At 30.1% G+C, this 25,038-nt stretch overlaps 1 protein-coding gene across 3 annotated transcripts in view; it reads left to right on the top strand.

Annotated features, from left to right (window-relative positions):
* LOC138316221 (anamorsin homolog) overlaps positions 1 to 24,777 on the top strand; it is a 29,222-nt gene extending 4,445 nt beyond the window's left edge. For all 3 annotated transcript variants that reach the window (XM_069257808.1, XM_069257811.1, XM_069257809.1), the window contains exons 3-7: positions 133 to 362; positions 1,826 to 1,979; positions 4,687 to 4,830; positions 5,725 to 5,840; positions 22,419 to 24,777. In XM_069257808.1, the coding sequence (XP_069113909.1) occupies positions 133 to 362; positions 1,826 to 1,979; positions 4,687 to 4,830; positions 5,725 to 5,840; positions 22,419 to 22,532 (758 nt within the window). In that variant the 3' untranslated portion in view covers positions 22,533 to 24,777. The remainder of the gene's footprint in view (positions 1 to 132; positions 363 to 1,825; positions 1,980 to 4,686; positions 4,831 to 5,724; positions 5,841 to 22,418) is intronic.
* The last annotated feature ends 261 nt before the right edge of the window (positions 24,778 to 25,038 follow it).

Here is a 25,038-nt window from a genome sequence, read left to right as displayed (position 1 = left end):
AAACATGACATATAGACATGTGGTTCAAACCCAAGAGTCAAACTCTCAGGGGTCTAAGGGATGTCCTATCTGATTAACATATATATGTGGTGACCATATATTTTAATAGAGAAATTTCATTATTTACTCCAGCCTCTCATGCAGACTCTGCATTTGATGTGGTGGTGTCAGGATTACTACAGCCATCGAGTGCTCTACACAATACAGACTGCCTTGGAGAAATCTGTCGTATCCTTAAGCCAAAAGGAACCTTCTTTATTTTTGAACCAACTGTATCATCAGAAATTACAGATTCTAAAGTGAAAACAACAGCAAGATTGTCATCTGCCTTAAAATTATCTGGATTTGTGGATATATCTGAGGTATGTTACATCAACACAGTCATTTTTATGTTAATTGTTCAGCAAATGTAAAATGTTTAACTTGTATTATGGGAAAAGATTACTAAAATTTCAAATATATACAGTGGACCCTCGATAATCCGGACACCTTCGTTCCCAGCCTAAACTGTCAGATTACAAATTTTCCTGACTGCTGAATTCCGTGTTCTTACATGTCATGTACGAGTTACTCCCCTTGACCTTGTAATCGATGATAGGCTTTTATGTAATATACGTGTACTATAATAAATACTTCATTTGTTATGTTTTATAGGTGTTTTTTCATATTATTACATTTAGAATATGAAATAAACGTATTTCTTTTTTAAAAGATGAATCCAAAAGCAATTAATTGTTAATTGTGTATGATGTATGCATATAGCTACGTATTCCACTCTTGATCTGTAGTACAACAAATTATGTTTCAAAATAGCTAACCAAGCATCGATATCTACGTCCTTGACATAAGAAAACTGTGATGATAAATAGTTGTAAACATTTTAATGGACTAATATAATTGGTATTTTGCATATTGTTTGTTTTTATTGACCATTTCCATAAGTCTTTGCTTTCTGACTTGCAGATGTGTGTAACAACCATGTGCATGTTCACATTGAACTTCCGTGCACAATGTCACTCACATGTATATTGCATGTACCTTAGCCTTTATATCATATACCATAGACGATGAATTTGAATAGATTCACATACATTTAAAGTACTTATTAATTCTGCGAGCATAATCTCACTTTATTGTACCCGAAATTCAAAGCGATATATTCTGCATGCGAAACCAGTAAGATATCTACAGCATACGTATCAAAGCTCAAACTGCATGTTTAAAAGTGTGTTGTAAAAATATATGGCGTATTTCAATTATCACCTGAAGTTTGATCTCCCATAGAAAACAAACGAACTGTTACATGACTGCATGTACCCGTGACAAAGGTGTTCAGAAAAAAGCCTGTGGCTATGACCTGGCAGCCGTCGTTATGACAACACACACGGTGTCAAGTGATAGTGTGTATTTTACACATGACTGTAGCTGGCCTTGGATTTTCTCAGCACGTGGTGACTGAAAATTGTCCAGATTATTGTGGGACTTTGAAAATTACATTTGGTACCCAATATGTAGTTCCGGATTCGGAATCCGAATTACAGGACTAGTGAGTATAAATGACGTTACGGAAATCTTTTCCTTGACATTTCCGTCCAGATTGTGAGTTTCCCGGACTATGGGCATCCGGATTTTCGCGGGTTCACTGTATACGTTAATTGAAACAGCTGTAATTTTAAGATGTAAATGTAAAATGAGATTTTTTTTGCAAGTGTCTTTGTAGTCATTGTTTGATCAACTTTAAAATTAATTATGATTATAATGGTAATAAATTGTATCAACAGGTTTTCTCTCATTTTCTTAAGTTTTGTATTTTCTTTCTCTCTAGCCTGCTTCTGTAAAGCTCACAGATGAAGACCAAAAGACCATACAGTCTGCATTACAGCTATCAGCTGTTAACATGTCATACTCAATATGCTTCAAGCCGGGATATGAAGTGGGTTCGTCCTCACAACTCAAAATTTCATTTGGAAAAAAGAAAGGTAATAGAATATATATATTATATTGGACCATATCTTACAAAAAATCTGATGATGGGGTGATCGGGTGGTGTGGTGGTTAAGCCACTCGCCTTTCACCTAGCCTAGATTTGTATTGAAGTGGGTTCGTCCTCACAACTCAAAATTTCATTGGGGAAAAAAGAAAAGGTAATAGAATATATATATTATATCGGACCATATCTACCAAAAAGTCTCATGATGGGGTGATCGGGTGTGTAGTGGTTAAGCCACTCGCCTTTCACCTAGCCGGCCGGGGTTCAATTCCCAGCATGGACGTGAAAAGGACGTGAAAAGGTCAGGGGTCACCTACCCAATCACGTGGGTTTTCTCCGGGCACTCCAGTTTCCTCCCATTCTAAGACCCCTCGCACGCTTCCATCTGGGCCATCAAAAGTGATTTGTATAAGTTGTATAACTTGTTTCACAATCAATGTAAGAAAATATATAAAGTTTATAAACACAGTTATCAGTCTTTCTAAGCTACATAATATGTAAGTATTTGACAATGATTATGCTTTCTCCCACCATTCACTGATTTGTCACTGGTTTTAGCCGTGGGAGATTTCCCTGTCAACCTCTAGTGTATGAGAGATTTGGTGTGCTAACCTTTTGAACCTGAAGACAATTACGTGACGTCATGACTTCAAGCGATGTGACCATAGTGTGCATTGTTGATGACGTCATCAATATTGGCTTGCAAACAACAGAACCATATTTGTATTTCGGTGAAAATGCTTCTTTTTCTTTTGTATACGAGAGAAACAGAATAATTCATTACCTATGAGGTTGTGACAACAAAATCACAACCCTCAGGGGAATTCCTGAATGGCCAACCCTCGGCAAGCCTTGTGTTAGATGTTCATGAATTGTGTTGTGATTTCGTTGCCACACCCTCTAGGTAGAGAAAGATTCTATTAATCCAGGAGGATTGGTGTATATATACACTTATTGCTTCCGATATTGTACAATCATACATGAAATGATCAATGTGAATTTTTCCTAAAAACTCATTTTTTTCACTTATATTAAACATTGTTATGTTTCCCAACAAGGGTAATTAATTACACTTAAAGGCCCATTACCTTTCCGGAGCAAAATATAAAGGTTTCTTAAAAAACATTAATAACATCAGAAAATGCATACCGATGACCTAAAATAAGGTTACCACACCAAATATATGCAAGATTTCCTGCGTAATATATGAAAACAGTGGAGAGTCAATTCGCTGTTTTGCCGTCTGGAGCAATGATAATCAACTACAGCGCGGTACTTAGGACGACGGCAGGAAACATAATACGACCCGCTTTATGAAAATAAACATTTTATTTATTCTAATCAAATCGTTCAGAAGGTGATGATAAATGTAGTATAACGGTAAGCTAATAACTTTTGCAACTCTACAAAATTATTGATCTTGTTTTACATTCACATTTTAAAAATTAAAAGCCGTTTCGGAAAGGTAGTGGGCCTTTAAAGCTGACAATGCAAGTTAAAAAATATACATTTGAGATTAATAAAAAAAATAATTTAAAAGTGTTGTTTTTTTTCAAAATTCGTTTCTGAGATAACCCCTTTTGTTGTTAAAGACGGTCAGTCGCCATTTTGTTTTAACTGTGCTTGGATACAACATGCCTACTGACCTCTATATAAAGCGCATGAACCACACACACCAAAAATCAGTTGAATTCTTGCTGATCAAGGTGTAACATCTAACACCTGACCGGTTCTAGATCTACTGTACAATGTACCCTAGACGTATTTACGTGTAAACTGGGGCCGTGCCATAGGAATAAAATGGTTAGTACGGACAATGTTTTCTCAAATAGAGTTTCCAAGGACCATAAACAGATCTATTTAGTTGAATAAAAAATAATGAATGAATTAATACCTCCTTTCCACGTGCGAGATCCATTTTGATTATAACGTAAACAAACTCAGAAATTCTAATAGCAGATAACATAGTCAAACTAAAAATAAACTCTGCAATCACCTGACAAGGTTTCATTGAAGTGATATTGTCAGCTAGATCCCAAAATATGTCAAATACGAGCTAATAAAACACTTCAATATACAATAGGTTTTACTCTTACAAGAATGTACATGTACATGTGTGTGTCTTTCGATAGTTTATATATGGAAGCGTCACTTGTTCGGGACAGGTGATCACATGCACGTGGCCAGTCGAGTACATCGAGTATGACCGTATACATGGAGATTTGTGGACGGATTATTATTTGGATTTCTATTCACTTGTGTTGAAAGTTCATTTTGTGAAACATCTAATCAAATGACAGTTTAGAGGAGTTGACATGTTTTCTTGCTAAAACAAGCCCTACACAGCTTTATGGTCTTCATTTACATATTAGTAGGTGATACACAGTGGACAACTGCTAGGTAAATATGTACATGAATAAACGCACGTGTGTCAATTCACGCGCTTTATATAGGGGTTGGTGAGCACGTCTGAAAACGGTAGAGAGAAAAACAAAAATGGCTGACCTCAACAGGAGGATGTCTAATAAACGATTTTTGAAATACAAGTGTACTTATTTTTTATATTTTTTTTCAGTCTTAATTGAATACTTTTTAACTTACATTGTCAGCTTTAAGAAAGGCTTATGTTATATCAAGTTCATAGTGGTAATCTGTGTTTTTGTTGGTCTATAAAATTGTCTGTTTGTATCACACAGCTGAACATAAAGTTGATGAAAATGTAGCCAAAGTGTGGAAATTATCAAGTATGGATATGATGGATGAAGAAGTGGAGATGGTTGATGATGATGATCTTTTGGATGAAGATGATTTAAAGAAACCAGATCCTGCTTCTCTAAAGGGTAAGTATAGTGTCAGAACTTTCCATTATTTTTAATATTATTCAAGGGCAATAAACTGGTAACCCTTATTGTTACGTATAAAAAGCAAACTTTACTATCAAAATTTTAAAGACAAGGTGGTTGAGTGGTGAAGATATCTTCCCCTACTGCTCTCACTCACTTGTATCGAAGTACTATTTGAGTGTGTCGTGTACAAATTATAGACCACCGGTGTCGCCAAAGCCTCACAGGTAAATCAGTATTGATGATACAATCGGGCCTCTCATCTAGCAACGTTTGATCAAAATTGTTACAAATATTTGTAATCTGCTACATTCTATCTAAATATTCATGTGTAGGCTGTGGTAAACCAGTCTTTAACCAACAAAAACCAGGTCATCTTCACTTTGACTGGAAACTTAAAAAAAAAAAGTGAGTGTTACTTGCACATAACAAAACTGATGTGTAGCATGTGTAAATCATTCGCTTTACTGGTAAAAATTGGTTTTCAGTTATCTTCTAGCTATATGTATATTAATGTAAGGATGACCAATTCTGTTGTTTTCGGTAAATACAGCATTGTTACAGAGACAGTGTTGCATAACATGAAATATATGCTCCACAACGTTGAATATTGTTGGGATATGCTGGTTGAAACGTTAAGTACGTCGTTATTGAAAATAGCCATCAACCTTCTCTGACCAGTGCCATGATAATGAAACCCATTTTTGTCCATGATAAAAATATCTCCAACAGAAAATACAGGGTTGCCAACAACTCGGAACAAATGACAAAAACATGAACAAAATGTTGATGTGAAGCATGCTATTTATGTTGAAATCTATAATAGTTTCTCTAGTAGCCATTGAACTACATCCAGTGTTTGCAATAAATAATTGTTTATTATTTTACCAGCTGATTGTGGAGGCAGAGCTAAGAAGAAAGCCTGTAAGGACTGTTCATGTGGTCTAGCAGAGGAACTAGAGGGCCTGGCACCCAAGCCTAAAGCAGCAACGTCCGCCTGTGGAAGTGTAAGTGTGACTATAATACCCATTATACACTAATTGTTTTATTAGCTCACCTGGCCCGAAGGGCCGGTGAACTTATGTCATGGCCCGGCGTCAGTCGTCCGTCCGTCCATCGTCCGTCCGTCAACATTTCCTATAAATCGCTACTAGTCATAGAGTTCTGCATGGATTGTAACCAAATTTGGCCACAAACATCCTTGGGGGAAGGAAACAAAACTTGTATAAATTTTGGCTCTGACCCCCGGGGGCAGGAGGGGTGGGGTCCAATAGGGGAATTAGAGGTAAATTCTATAAATCGCTACTTGTCCTAGAGTTCTGTATGGATTGTAACCAAATTTGGCCACAAACATCCTTGAGGGGAAGGGGAACAGAACTTGTATAAATTTTGGCTCTGATCCCCTGGGGGCAGGAGGGGCGGGGTCCAATAAAGGAATTTGAGGTAAATATTCGAATTCCTTGAGAAAAGAAGCAATGAACCTGGATTCAGAACATTACTTTGCATTACAAACCAGGTGAGCGATACAGGCCCTCTGGGCCTCTTGTTATAATGAGTCTTCTAGTTTGTAATCAGTTATTGAATGTAGATGTTTCTTTATTTTGCCATAAAATTTCTTTTTTATTCTCTTGAAAATGTAATTTGTATATTTTGTCTTTGGATATTAGAGTTATCTGCCTTTGCAGGTAGGATCGATTGTGATTAAACATTTTTGTCATTTTCCTAAAATATGATGTACGATCATAGAAGTACAGTGTAATAATCTATACTTAACAATAGATAACTCTGTAATATGATCATAGAAGTACAGTGTAACAATCCATACATAACAATAGATAACTCTATAATATGATCATAGAAGTACAGTGTAACAATCCATACTTAACAATAGATAACTCTGTAATATGATCATAGAAGTACAGTGTAACAATCCATACTTAACAATAGATAACTCTGTAATCCATACATTAACAATGATACAATATATACTCTGTAAATCTACTTAACAATAGATAACTCTGTAATATACATAGAAGTACAGTGTAACAATCCATACTTAACAATAGATAACTCTGTAATATGATCATAGAAGTACAGTGTAACAATCCATACTTAACAATAGATAACTCTGTAATATACATACTTAACAATAGATAACTCTGTAATATGATCATAGAAGTACAGTGTAACAATCCATACTTAACAATAGATAACTCTGTAATATACATACTTAACAATAGATAACTCTGTAATATGATCATAGAAGTACAGTGTAACAATCCATACTTAACAATAGATAACTCTGTAATATGATCATAGAAGTACAGTGTAACAATCCATACTTAACAATAGATAACTCTGTAATATGATCATAGAAGTACAGTGTAACAATCCATACTTAACAATAGATAACTCTGTAATATACATACTTAACAATAGATACAATCCATACTACAGTGTAACAATCCATACTTAACAATAGATAACTCTGTAATATACATACTTAACAATAGATAACTCTGTAATATACATACTTAACAATAGATAACTCTGTAATATGATCATAGAAGTACAGTGTAACAATCCATACTTAACAATAGATAACTCTGTAATATGATCATAGAAGTACAGTGTAACAATCCATACTTAACAATAGATAACTCTGTAATATACATACTTAACAATAGATAACTCTGTAATATGATCATAGAAGTACAGTGTAACAATCCATACTTAACAATAGATAACTCTGTAATATGATCATAGAAGTACAGTGTAACAATCCATACTTAACAATAGATAACTCTGTAATATACATACTTAACAATAGATAACTCTGTAATATGATCATAGAAGTACAGTGTAACAATCCATACTTAACAATAGATAACTCTGTAATATGATCATAGAAGTACAGTGTAACAATCCATACTTAACAATAGATAACTCTGTAATATACATACTTAACAATAGATAACTCTGTAATATGATCATAGAAGTACAGTGTAACAATCCATACTTAACAATAGATAACTCTGTAATATACATACTTAACAATAGATAACTCTATAATATGATCATAGAAGTACAGTGTAACAATCCATACTTAACAATAGATAACTCTGTAATATGATCATAGAAGTACAGTGTAACAATCCATACTTAACAATAGATAACTCTGTAATATGATCATAGAAGTACAGTGTAACAATCCATACTTAACAATAGATAACTCTGTAATATACATACTTAACAATAGATAACTCTGTAATATACATACTTAACAATAGATAACTCTGTAATATGATCATAGAAGTACAGTGTAACAATCCATACTTAACAATAGATAACTCTGTAATATACATACTTAACAATAGATATCTCTGTAATATACATACTTAACAATAGATAACTCTGTAATATGATCATAGAAGTACAGTGTAACAATCCATACTTAACAATAGATAACTCTGTAATATGATCATAGAAGTACAGTGTAACAATCCATACTTAACAATAGATAACTCTAATATGATCATAGAGTACAGTGTAACAATACCATACTTAACAATAGATAACTCTGTAATATGATCATAGAAGTACAGTGTAACAATCCATACTTAACAATAGATAACTCTATAATATGATATAGAAGTACTGTAACAATCCATACTTAACAATAGATAACTCTTGTAATATGATCATAGAAGTACAGTGTAACAATCCATACTTAACAATAGATAACTCTGTAATATGATCATAGAAGTACAGTGTAACAATCCATACTTAACAATAGATAACTCTGTAATATACATACTTAACAATAGATAACTCTGTAATATACATACTTAACAATAGATAACTGTACAGTGTAACAATCCATACTTAACAATAGATAACTCTGTAATATACATACTTAACAATAGATAACTCTGTAATATGACATAGAATACTGTAACAATCATACTTAACAATAGATAACTCTGTAATATGATCATAGAAGTACAGTGTAACAATCCATACTTAACAATAGATAACTCTGTAATATACATACTTAACAATAGATAACTCTGTAATATGATCATAGAAGTACAGTGTAACAATCCATACTTAACAATAGATAACTCTGTAATATACATACTTAACAATAGATAACTCTATAATATGATCATAGAAGTACAGTGTAACAATCCATACTTAACAATAGATAACTCTGTAATAATATGATCATAGAAGTACAGTGTAACAATCCATACTTAACAATAGATAACTCTGTAATATGATCATAGAAGTACAGTGTAACAATCCATACTTAACAATAGATAACTCTATAATATGATCATAGAAGTACAGTGTAACAATCCATACTTAACAATAGATAACTCTGTAATATGATCATAGAAGTACAGTGTAACAATCCATACTTAACAATAGATAACTCTATAATATGATCATAGAAGTACAGTGTAACAATCCATACTTAACAATAGATAACTCTATAATATGATCATAGAAGTACAGTGTAACAATCCATACTTAACAATAGATAACTCTGTAATATACATACTTAACAATAGATAACTCTATAATATGATCATAGAAGTACAGTGTAACAATCCATACTTAACAATAGATAACTCTGTAATATGATCATAGAAGTACAGTGTAACAATCCATACTTAACAATAGATAACTCTATAATATGATCATAGAAGTACAGTGTAACAATCCATACTTAACAATAGATAACTCTGTAATATACATACTTAACAATAGATAACTCTGTAATATACATACTTAACAATAGATAACTCTGTAATATGATCATAGAAGTACAGTGTAACAATCCATACTTAACAATAGATAACTCTGTAATATACATACTTAACAATAGATAACTCTGTAATATGATCATAGAAGTACAGTGTAACAATCCATACTTAACAATAGATAACTCTGTAAGAAGTATACAATACATAACAATAGATAACTCTGTAATATGATCATAGAAGTACAGTGTAACAATCCATACTTAACAATAGATAACTCTGTAATATGATCATAGAAGTACAGTGTAACAATCCATACTTAACAATAGATAACTCTGTAATATGATCATAGAAGTACAGTGTAACAATCCATACTTAACAATAGATAACTCTGTAATATGATCATAGAAGTACAGTGTAACAATCCATACTTAACAATAGATAACTCTGTAATATGATCATAGAAGTACAGTGTAACAATCCATACTTAACAATAGATAACTCTATAATATGATCATAGAAGTACAGTGTAACAATCCATACTTAACAATAATAACTCTGTAATAACTAACATGTAACAATAACATACTTAACAATAGATAACTCTGTAATATGATCATAGAAGTACAGTGTAACAATCCATACTTAACAATAGATAACTCTGTAATATGATCATAGAAGTACAGTGTAACAATCCATACTTAACAATAGATAACTCTATAATATGATCATAGAAGTACAGTGTAACAATCCATACTTAACAATAGATAACTCTGTAATATACATACTTAAACAATAGATAACTCTATAATATGATCATAGAAGTACAGTGTAACAATCCATACTTAACAATAGATAACTCTGTAATATGATCATAGAAGTACAGTGTAACAATCCATACTTAACAATAGATAACTCTGTAATATGATCATAGAAGTACAGTGTAACAATCCATACTTAACAATAGATAACTCTGTAATATGATCATAGAAGTACAGTGTAACAATCCATACTAACAATAGATCTCTGTAATATGATCATAGAAGTACAGTGTAACAATCCATACTTAACAATAGATAACTCTGTAATATGATCATAGAAGTACAGTGTAACAATCCATACTTAACAATAGATAACTCTGTAATATCATAGAAGTACAGTGTAAAATACATATCCAATACATTAACAATAGATAACTCTGTAATATGATCATAGAAGTACAGTGTAACAATCCATACTTAACAATAGATAACTCTGTAATATACATACTTAACAATAGATAACTCTGTAATATGATCATAGAAGTACAGTGTAACAATCCATACTTAACAATAGATAACTCTGTAATATGATCATAGAAGTACAGTGTAACAATCCATACTTAACAATAGATAACTCTATAATATGATCATAGAAGTACAGTGTAACAATCCATACTTAACAATAGATAACTCTGTAATATGATCATAGAAGTACAGTGTAACAATCCATACTTAACAATAGATAACTCTGTAATATACATACTTAACAATAGATAACTCTGTAATATGATCATAGAAGTACAGTGTAACAATCCATACTTAACAATAGATAACTCTGTAATATGATCATAGAAGTACAGTGTAACAATCCATACTTAACAATAGATAACTCTGTAATATGATCATAGAAGTACAGTGTAACAATCCATACTTAACAATAGATAACTCTGTAATATGATCATAGAAGTACAGTGTAACAATCCATACTTAACAATAGATAACTCTATAATATGATCATACTTAACAATAGATACTTAACAATAGATAACTCTGTAATATGATCATAGAAGTACAGTGTAACAATCCATACTTAACAATAGATAACTCTATAATATGATCATAGAAGTACAGTGTAACAATCCATACTTAACAATAGATAACTCTGTAATATGATCATAGAAGTACAGTGTAACAATCCATACTTAACAATAGATAACTCTGTAATATACATACTTAACAATAGATAACTCTGTAATATGATCATAGAAGTACAGTGTAACAATCCATACTTAACAATAGATAACTCTGTAATATGATCATAGAAGTACAGTGTAACAATCCATACTTAACAATAGATAACTCTGTAATATGATCATAGAAGTACAGTGTAACAATCCATACTTAACAATAGATAACTCGTAACTCATACTTAACATAGATAACTCTTATATGATCATAGAAGTACAGTGTAACAATCCATACTTAACAATAGATAACTCTGTAATATGATATAGAAGTACAGTGTAACAATCCATACTAACAATAGATAACTCTATAATATGATCATAGAAGTACAGTGTAACAATCCATACTTAACAATAGATAACTCTATAATATGATCATAGAAGTACAGTGTAACAATCCATACTTAACAATAGATAACTCTGTAATATACATACTTAACAATAGATAACTCTATAATATGATCATAGAAGTACAGTGTAACAATCCATACTTAACAATAGATAACTCTGTAATATGATCATAGAAGTACAGTGTAACAATCCATACTTAACAATAGATAACTCTATAATATGATCATAGAAGTACAGTGTAACAATCCATACTTAACAATAGATAACTCTGTAATATACATACTTAACAATAGTGTAACAATCAGACAGTGTAACAATATATAATAGATATACAGTGTAACAATACATACTTAACAATAGATAACTCTGTAATATGATCATAGAAGTACAGTGTAACAATCCATACTTAACAATAGATAACTCTGTAATATGATCATAGAAGTACAGTGTAACAATCCATACTTAACAATAGATAACTCTGTAATATGATCATAGAAGTACAGTGTAACAATCCATACTTAACAATAGATAACTCTATAATATGATCATAGAAGTACAGTGTAACAATCCATACTTAACAATAGATAACTCTATAATATGATCATAGAAGTACAGTGTAACAATCCATACTTAACAATAGATAACTCTATAATATGATCATAGAAGTACAGTGTAACAATCCATACTTAACAATAGATAACTCTATAATATGATCATAGAAGTACAGTGTAACAATCCATACTTAACAATAGATAACTCTGTAATATGATCATAGAAGTACAGTGTAACAATCCATACTTAACAATAGATAACTCTGTAATATGATCATAGAAGTACAGTGTAACAATCCATACTTAACAATAGATAACTCTGTAATATACATACTTAACAATAGATAACTCTGTAATATGATCATAATAAGTACAGTGTAACAATCCATACTTAACAATAGATAACTCTGTAATATGATCATAGAAGTACAGTGTAACAATCCATACTTAACAATAGATAACTCTGTAATATGATCATAGAAGTACAGTGTAACAATCCATACTTAACAATAGATAACTCTATAATATGATCATAGAAGTACAGTGTAACAATCCATACTTAACAATAGATAACTCTGTAATATGATCATAGAAGTACAGTGTAACAATCCATACTTAACAATAGATAACTAACAATAGATAACTCTGTAATATGATCATAGAAGTACAGTGTAACAATCCATACTTAACAATAGATAACTCTGTAATATGATCATAGAAGTACAGTGTAACAATCCATACTTAACAATAGATAACTCTGTAATATGATCATAGAAGTACAGTGTAACAATCCATACTTAACAATAGATAACTCTATAATATGATCATAGAAGTAACAATCCATGTAACAATCCATACTTAACAATAGATAACTAACAATAGATAACTCTGTAATATGATCATAGAAGTACAGTGTAACAATCCATACTTAACAATAGATAACTCTGTAATATACATACTTAACAATAGATAACTCTATAATATGATCATAGAAGTACAGTGTAACAATCCATACTTAACAATAGATAACTCTGTAATATGATCATAGAAGTACAGTGTAACAATCCATACTTAACAATAGATAACTCTGTAATATGATCATAGAAGTACAGTGTAACAATCCATACTTAACAATAGATAACTCTGTAATATATCTATACTTAACAATATACTTAACAATAGATAACTCTATAATATGATCATAGAAGTACAGTGTAACAATCCATACTTAACAATAGATAACTCTGTAATATGATCATAGAAGTACAGTGTAACAATCCATACTTAACAATAGATAACTCTGTAATATGATCATAGAAGTACAGTGTAACAATCCATACTTAACAATAGATAACTCTGTAATATGATCATAGAAGTACAGTGTAACAATCCATACTTAACAATAGATAACTCTGTAATATGATCATAGAAGTACAGTGTAACAATCCATACTTAACAATAGATAACTCTATAATATGATCATAGAAGTACAGTGTAACAATCCATACTTAACAATAGATAACTCTGTAATATGATCATAGAAGTACAGTGTAACAATCATACTAACAATACTTAACAATAGATAACTCTGTAATATGATCATAGAAGTACAGTGTAACAATCCATACTTAACAATAGATAACTCTGTAATATGATCATAGAAGTACAGTGTAACAATCCATACTTAACAATAGATAACTCTATAATATGATCATAGAAGTACAGTGTAACAATCCATACTTAACAATAGATAACTCTGTAATATGATCATAGAAGTACAGTGTAACAATCCATACTTAACAATAGATAACTCTATAATATGATCATAGAAGTACAGTGTAACAATCCATACTTAACAATAGATAACTCTGTAATATACATACATAACAAGTACTCTGTAATAATACATACTTAACAATAGATAACTCTGTAATATGATCATAGAAGTACAGTGTAACAATCCATACTTAACAATAGATAACTCTATAATATGATCATAGAAGTACAGTGTAACAATCCATACTTAACAATAGATAACTCTATATAATATGATCATAGAAGTACAGTGTAACAATCCATACTTAACAATAGATAACTCTGTAATATGATCATAGAAGTACAGTGTAAAACAATCCATACTTAACAATAATAACTCTGTAATATGATCATAGAAGTACAGTGTAACAATCCATACTTAACAATAGATAACTCTGTAATATGATCATAGAAGTACAGTGTAACAATCCATACTAACAATAGATAACTCTATAATATGATCATAGAAGTACAGTGTAACAATCCATACTTAACAATAGATAACTCTATAATATGATCATAGAAGTACAGTGTAACAATCCATACTTAACAATAGATAACTCTGTAATATACATACTTAACAATAGATAACTCTGTAATATGATACATAACAAGTACAGTAACAATCATACTTAACAAGATAACTCTGTAATATGATCATAGAAGTACAGTGTAACAATCCATACTTAACAATAGATAACTCTATAATATGATCATAGAAGTACAGTGTAACAATCCATACTTAACAATAGATAACTCTATAATATGATCATAGAAGTACAGTGTAACAATCCATACTTAACAATAGATAACTCTATAATATGATCATAGAAGTACAGTGTAACAATCCATACTTAACAATAGATAACTCTTAATATGATCATAGAAGTACAGTGTAACAATCCATACTTAACAATAGAATAACTCTGTAATATGATCATAGAATACAGTGTAACAATCAATATAATCAATAGAAGTACATGTAACAATCCATACTTAACAATAGATAACTCTATAATATGATCATAGAAGTACAGTGTAACAATCCATACTTAACAATAGATAACTCTGTAATATGATCATAGAAGTACAGTGTAACAATCCATACTTAACAATAGATAACTCTGTAATATGATCATAGAAGTACAGTGTAACAATCCATACTTAACAATAGATAACTCTGTAATATGATCATAGAAGTACAGTGTAACAATCCATACTTAACAATAGATAACTCTATAATATGATCATAGAAGTACAGTGTAACAATCCATACTTAACAATAGATAACTCTATAATATGATCATAGAAGTACAGTGTAACAATCCATACTTAACAATAGATAACTCTGTAATATGATCATAGAAGTACAGTGTAACAATCCATACTTAACAATAGATAACTCTGTAATATGATCATAGAAGTACAGTGTAACAATCCATACTTAACAATAGATAACTCTATAATATGATCATAGAAGTACAGTGTAACAATCCATACTTAACAATAGATAACTCTATAATATGATCATAGAAGTACAGTGTAACAATCCATACTTAACAATAGATAACTCTGTAATATGATCATAGAAGTACAGTGTAACAATCCATACTTAACAATAGATAACTCTGTAATATGATCATAGAAGTACAGTGTAACAATCCATACTTAACAATAGATAACTCTGTAATATACATACTTAACAATAGATAACTCTATAATATGATCATAGAAGTACAGTGTAACAATCCATACTTAACAATAGATAACTCTATAATATGATCATAGAAGTACAGTGTAACAATCCATACTTAACAATAGATAACTCTATAATATGATCATAGAAGTACAGTGTAACAATCCATACTTAACAATAGATAACTCTGTAATATGATCATAGAAGTACAGTGTAACAATCCATACTTAACAATAGATAACTCTGTAATATACATACTTAACAATAGATAACTCTATAATATGATCATAGAAGTACAGTGTAACAATCCATACTTAACAATAGATAACTCTGTAATATGATCATAGAAGTACAGTGTAACAATCCATACTTAACAATAGATAACTCTATAATATGATCATAGAAGTACAGTGTAACAATCCATACTTAACAATAGATAACTCTGTAATATGATCATAGAAGTACAGTGTAACAATACATACTTAACAATAGATAACTCTGTAATATGATCATAGAAGTACAGTGTAACAATCCATACTTAACAATAGATAACTCTGTAATATGATCATAGAAGTACAGTGTAACAATCCATACTTAACAATAGATAACTCTGTAATATGATCATAGAAGTACAGTGTAACAATCCATACTTAACAATAGATAACTCTGTAATATGATCATAGAAGTACAGTGTAACAATCCATACTTAACAATAGATAACTCTGTAATATGATCATAGAAGTACAGTGTAACAATCCATACTAACAATAGATAACTCTGTAATATGATCATAGAAGTACAGTGTAACAATCCATACTTAACAATAGATAACTCTGTAATATGATCATAGAAGTACAGTGTAACAATCCATACTTAACAATAGATAACTCTGTAATATGATCATAGAAGTACAGTGTAACAATCCATACATAACAATAGATAACTCTATAATATGATCATAGAAGTACAGTGTAACAATCCATACTTAACAATAGATAACTCTGTAATATGATCATAGAAGTACAGTGTAACAATCCATACTTAACAATAGATAACTCTATAATATGATCATAGAAGTACAGTGTAACAATCCATACTTAACAATAGATAACTCTGTAATATGATCATAGAAGTACAGTGTAACAATCCATACATAACAATAGATAACTCTGTAATATACATACTTAACAATAGATAACTCTATAATATGATCATAGAAGTACAGTGTAACAATCCATACTTAACAATAGATAACTCTGTAATATGATCATAGAAGTACAGTGTAACAATCCATACTTAACAATAGATAACAAATATGATCAGATAACTCTACTAACAATAGATAATAGAAGTACAGTGTAACAATCCATACTAACAATAGATAACTCTTAATATGATCATAGAAGTACAGTGTAACAATCCATACTTAACAATAGATAACTCTGTAATATGATCATAGAAGTACAGTGTAACAATCCATACTTAACAATAGATAACTCTGTATAAGAAGTACATTGTAACATACTTAGAATAACTCTGTAATATGATCATAGAAGTACAGTGTAACAATCCATACTTAACAATAGATAACTCAATAATATGATCATAGAAGTACAGTGTAACAATCCATACTTAACAATAGATAACTCTGTAATATGATCATAGAAGTACAGTGTAACAACCATACTTAACAATAGATAACTCTGATAATATGATCATAGAAGTACAGTGTAACAATCCATACTTAACAATAGATAACTCTGTAATATACATACTTAACAATAGATAACTCTGTAATATGATCATAGAAGTACAGTGTAACAATCCATACTTAACAATAGATAACTCTGTAATATGATCATAGAAGTACAGTGTAACAATCAACTTACAATAGAATCATACTTAACAATAGATAACTCTGTAATATGATCATAGAAGTACAGTGTAACAATCCATACTTAACAATAGATAACTCTGTAATATGATCATAGAAGTACAGTGTAACAATCCATACTTAACAATAGATAACTCTGTAATATGATCATAGAAGTACAGTGTAACAATCCATACTTAACAATAGATAACTCTGTAATATGATCATAGAAGTACAGTGTAACAATCCATACTTAACAATAGATAACTCTGTAATATGATCATAGAAGTACAGTGTAACAATCCATACTTAACAATAGATAACTCTGTAATGATGATCATAGAAGTACAGTGTAACAATCTAACATACTCTAATACTACTTAACAATAGATAACTCTGTAATATGATCATAGAAGTACAGTGTAACAATCCATACTTAACAATAGATAACTCTATAATATGATCATAGAAGTACAGTGTAACAATCCATACTTAACAATAGATAACTCTGTAATATACATACTTAACAATAGATAACTCTGTAATATGATCATAGAAGTACAGTGTAACAATCCATACTTAACAATAGATAACTCTGTAATATGATCATAGAAGTCAGTGTAACAATCCATACAAACAATAGATAACTCTGTAATATGATCATAGAAGTACAGTGTAACAATCCATACTTAACAATAGATAACTCTGTATAATATGATCATAGAAGTACAGTGTAACAATCCATACTTAACAATAGATAACTCTATAATATGATCATAGAAGTACAGTGTAACAATCCATACTTAACAATAGATAACTCTGTAATATACATACTTAACAATAGATAACTCTATAATATGATCATAGAAGTACAGTGTAACAATCCATACTTAACAATAGATAACTCTGTAATATGATCATAGAAGTACAGTGTAACAATCCATACTTAACAATAGATAACTCTGTAATATACATACTTAACAATAGATAACTCTGTAATATGATCATAGAAGTACAGTGTAACAATCCATACTTAACAATAGATAACTCTGTAATATGATCATAGAAGTACAGTGTAACAATCCATACTTAACAATAGATAACTCTGTAATATGATCATAGAAGTACAGTGTAACAATCCATACTTAACAATAGATACTCTGATAACTCTGATAATAATACAGTGTAACAATCCATACTTAACAATAGATAACTCTGTAATATACATAGAATACATGTAACAATCCATACTAACAATGATAACTCTGTAATATGATCATAGAAGTACAGTGTAACAATCCATACTTAACAATAGATAACTCTATAATATGATCATAGAAGTACAGTGTAACAATCCATACTTAACAATAGATAACTCTGTAATATGATCATAGAAGTACAGTGTAACAATCCATACTTAACAATAGATAACTCTGTAATATGATCATAGAAGTACAGTGTAACAATCCATACACTTAACAATAGATAACTCTGTAATATGATCATAGAAGTACAGTGTAAACAATCCTGTAATATACATACTTAACAATAGATAACTCTGTAATATGATCATAGAAGTACAGTGTAACAATCCATACTTAACAATAGATAACTCTGTAATATGATCATAGAAGTACAGTGTAACAATCCATACTTAACAATAGATAACTCTGTAATATACATACTTAACAATAGATATCTCTGTAATATACATACTTAACAATAGATAACTCTGTAATATGATCATAGAAGTACAGTGTAACAATCCATACTTAACAATAGATAACTCTGTAATATGATCATAGAAGTACAGTGTAACAATCCATACTTAACAATAGATAACTCTGTAATATGATCATAGAAGTACAGTGTAACAATCCATACTTAACAATAGATAACTCTGTAATATACATACATAACAATAGATAACTCTGTAATATACATACTTAACAATAGATAACTCTGTAATATGATCATAGAAGTACAGTGTAACAATCCATACATAACAATAGATAACTCTGTAATATGATCATAGAAGTACAGTGTAACAATCCATACTTAACAATAGATAACTCTGTAATATGATCAAGAAGTACATAACAATCCATACTTAACAATAGATAACTCTGTAATATGATCATAGAAGTACAGTGTAACAATCCATACTTAACAATAGATAACTCTGTAATATGATCATAGAAGTACAGTGTAACAATCCATACTTAACAATAGATAACTCTATAATATGATCATAGAAGTACAGTGTAACAATCCATACTTAACAATAGATAACTCTGTAATATGATCATAGAAGTACAGTGTAACAATCCATAACAATAATAACTCTGTAATACATAATACAGTGTAACAAACAATAGATAACTCTATAATATGATCATAGAAGTACAGTGTAACAATCCATACTTAACAATAGATAACTCTGTAATATGATCATAGAAGTACAGTGTAACAATCCATACTTAACAATAGATAACTCTGTAATATGATCATAGAAGTACAGTGTAACAATCCATACTTAACAATAGATAACTCTGTAATATGATCATAGAAGTACAGTGTAACAATCCATACTTAACAATAGATAACTCTGTAATATGATCATAGAAGTACAGTGTAACAATCCATACTTAACAATAGATAACTCTGTAATATGATCATAGAAGTACAGTGTAACAATCCATACTTAACAATAGATAACTCTGTAATATGATCATAGAAGTACAGTGTAACAATCCATACTTAACAATAGATAACTCTGTAATATGATCATAGAAGTACAGTGTAACAATCCATACTTAACAATAGATAACTCTGTAATATGATCATAGAAGTACAGTGTAACAATCCATACTTAACAATAGATAAATATACATACTCTGTATATATGATCATAGAAGTACAGTGTAACAATCCATACTTAACAATAGATAACTCTGTAATATGATCATAGAAGTACAGTGTAACAATCCATACTTAACAATAGATAACTCTATAATATGATCATAGAAGTACAGTGTAACAATCCATACTTAACAATAGATAACTCTATAATATGATCATAGAAGTACAGTGTAACAATCCATACTTAACAATAAATAACTCTATAATATGATCATAGAAGTACAGTGTAACAATCCATACTTAACAATAGATAACTCTGTAATATGATCATAGAAGTACAGTGTAACAATCCATACTTAACAATAGATAACTCTGTAATATACATACTTAACAATAGATAACTCTATAATATGATCATAGAAGTACAGTGTAACAATCCATACTTAACAATAGATAACTCTGTAATATGATCATAGAAGTACAGTGTAACAATCCATACTTAACAATAGATAACTCTGTAATATGATCATAGAAGTAACAGTGTAACATCCATACTTAACAATAGATAACTCTGTAATATGATCATAGAAGTACAGTGTAACAATCCATACTTAACAATAGTAAATAACTCTTAAATATGATCATAGAATGTACAGTGTAACAATCCATACTTAACAATAGATAACTCTATAATATGATCATAGAAGTACAGTGTAACAATCCATACTTAACAATAGATAACTCTATAATATGATCATAGAAGTACAGTGTAACAATCCATACTTAACAATAGATAACTCTATAATATGATCATAGAAGTACAGTGTAACAATCCATACTTAACAATAGATAACTCTGTAATATGATCATAGAAGTACAGTGTAACAATCCATACTTAACAATAGATAACTCTGTAATATATTAACAATAGAAGATAAGAAGTACAGTAACAATCCATACTTAACAATAGATAACTCTATAATATGATCATAGAAGTACAGTGTAACAATCCATACTTAACAATAGATAACTCTGTAATATACATACTTAACAATAGATATCTCTGTAATATACATACTTAACAATAGATAACTCTGTAATATGATCATAGAAGTACAGTGTAACAATCCATACTTAACAATAGAATAACTAGATACTCTGAATATGATCATATACAGTGTAACAATCCATACTTAACAATAGATAACTCTATATATGATCATAGAAGTACAGTGTAACAATCCATACTTAACAATAGATAACTCTGTAATATGATCATAGAAGTACAGTGTAACAATCCATACTTAACATATAATATCATTAACAATAGATAACTCTGTAATATGATCATAGAAGTACAGTGTAACAATCCATACTTAACAATAAAAATATGATAACTCTATAATATGATCATAGAAGTACAGTGTAACAATCCATACTTAACAATAGATAACTCTGTAATATGATCATAGAAGTACAGTGTAACAATCCATACTTAACAATAGATAACTCTGTAATATGATCATAGAAGTACAGTGTAACAATCCATACTTAACAATAGATAACTCTATAATATGCAAATGTAGAATAATCTATGGTTTAATTTTATAAATCTCAAGTATCTTCATTCTTGTACATGAACTGATGAGATATTCCTTTTCAGTGTTACCTTGGCGATGCTTTCCGCTGTGCTAGCTGTCCGTACCTTGGAATGCCAGCATTTAAGCCCGGAGAGAAGGTGATGCTGAATGACCGACAACTAAAGGCAGATGCCTGATGTTAGTCTGACATTAGGTATAGTGGTATCCTTGGACAGAAGATTTTGTTGTGATTATGAGAAAAGTCGATCAGTGACATTTTGTTATGGTATCCATGGACTATTACAGTGGTAAATTCCTGTGTTCATGTTGTATGATTACAGAAAAAAAATGTCAGCCTTTCTGTGAGTTATTTGAGTTATTCATATTACACACATGAAATCCAGATTTTATTTATAAATACTGTCCATCAATGAATTAGATAAGAAGTGATTAGGAGAAAATGTAACCCTGGTAGAAGTGTTGGTTTTGGAGTCCTTTAGTCAGGTAGATCATTTTAGCCCATGGAATAAATAATAAATACATCAGCACAAGATTTATAGAATAGGGTCTGTCAAGTGGACAGGAATAACTTGTGAAAGAATATGGCTGTCAACCATCGACTTTGTTGTCATGTCATTGTCTAGCATTGTCTAGTGTGAGAAAAATCAGTCTTGTTTATTCATGTGTAATGGAAAATATGGCTAACCATTAAGTTTATAGGTAAAACAAATTCAAGTTTTCACTAAGAATCACAATTTAGACTTTTGTTGGTATGAAATTTTTTTGTTTTTTTCATATGTGGATCTGAGGCTTCAAGTTAACCTCATTTTGTAACTACCAAGAGAGCTTTTTGTAATGTCGTTCATGATCACATGAACCTACTACTGGTAATGATAAGATAAAGCCTACAGCAGGCAAAAAAACTGTCAAACACTTTTAACTTTTAGAGCATAATGATTGGACTAAAACCAGTCCAAAAATTTACCTCCCACCAAAGCGTATGAATGACTTTGTTCAAAGGAAGTTAATGAATGCAGTTCAGATTTCAAATATTTAAAGATGCTGCATCGCCAACAGAGCATAAATGATATTCATCATTTGAACAATTATTGGTGTTTAATCGTGTATTTATATGTCTAATTAACACAAAAATAGATATAAAATAAATTATTTTGCCTTTGGTGCATGCGAAATCAGTACTTCATCCCATATAGGATATAGCGGCACGGAATTTTTTCAGGATGCAATTAATTATTTTTTATATTTTTAACTTGAAGTAAAATTAGAAGCTCAAACTTTTCAATGGTGGTAATATTGTAAAGTAAGTTACTTTTGTAACTGATGAAAAATACTAAATCCTCTGCTCCTGTTTTTAATAGTGAAAAAATACCATTTGTCAGCGGTGGAGCATTTTTAAGGAATGATTTTTATTTTTTGTTGTTTACTGGTGAGTCAACTGCATTTTTTGTAAAGAAATTTTAAATGACGTGTGTTAGCGCGTCATGTTGACCATTTTATTTAGATTAAGTGTTCAAATAAAATAAAACTTTGTTTTTTCAATGTTATAAGATTGTTGGAACAGCCGGTCGATTGGTGGAATCCCGGAACAGCTGGCTTCAATTTGGCGGGAAATGTTGTCAAATTCAGAGAGTACACAAAATGTAGTTCCACATTAACTTTATCTTTTTTTCATCCCATTTAAACAATATTTGTTAAATACATTTATTTTCTGATATATAATTTAATATTTACATTACATTCATACTCACATTACATTTAAGTTTAGTCAATACAGATACAATAGGCCTAATCAGATGCGCATTCACACTACTTGCGGAAGTCAATGTTCATGTGTGTGTATTCTTGCGTAGCAACCACTGCATTTATGAAAGTGTAAATGATTTCGCAGTTGGTAAGGTTATATAGCAAAGAGAAAACGGAAATGTAAATATTCTCTGATATTTTACATATATTTGAGGGACTTTTAAACAGATAGGTTGGAAATGATAGAGGATTAAACAGATAGGGTGGAAATGTTAGAGGATGAAAGTTAGAATCTATAAATGAAGTCTATCAAATGTCCATTACAAGTTACACGTGATAATGGTTTGGATTAATGCAGTGTTACTGTGTGCTCAAATACATTTCTGAATTTCTTATATCAGTTCAGTATATTCTACATGCATCCAGTAATGTTAATCTTCATTTTACTCTCAATGACCGTTATAGCCAGTGGATCTGAATACTTACATATTTAGATTTTGGTTAATGGTTCACTGAATGTAGACTATTCATAATCTTAAGTAATTAAGTGATGTTTTTGTCTATATAGTCGAAACATAATAATGGTTTTAATTGTTTTTAAGTTTAGTGATGTGTAAATGATCGGAAGTTGTGTCCCTTTAGACACAACACCATGTCAATAAAAGATAGAGGAAGGAGTGATTGGCTTTGTTTTATTTCTTGCAAATATTAAAGATGCTTTATCGCCAACAGAGCATAAATGATAATCATCATTTGAATAATAATTGGTGTTTAATCATGTATGTATATGTCTGTTTAACACACAAAAATCACGATCTTACTTTCTCTATAGTGCTGAGTATCTTTCCACACCAGAAAGTGCAAATATATATTACTTTGGATTCTGTATGAATTATGTATAGCAGCACTAGATATATGTCTGTAATGTACAGTGATCAA

The sequence above is a fragment of the Argopecten irradians genome, chromosome 2, assembly GCF_041381155.1.
Source record: "Argopecten irradians isolate NY chromosome 2, Ai_NY, whole genome shotgun sequence".
In the NCBI taxonomy this organism is placed as follows: Eukaryota; Metazoa; Mollusca; class Bivalvia; order Pectinida; family Pectinidae; genus Argopecten; species Argopecten irradians.
This window is presented reverse-complemented; position numbering and strand designations above follow the sequence as displayed.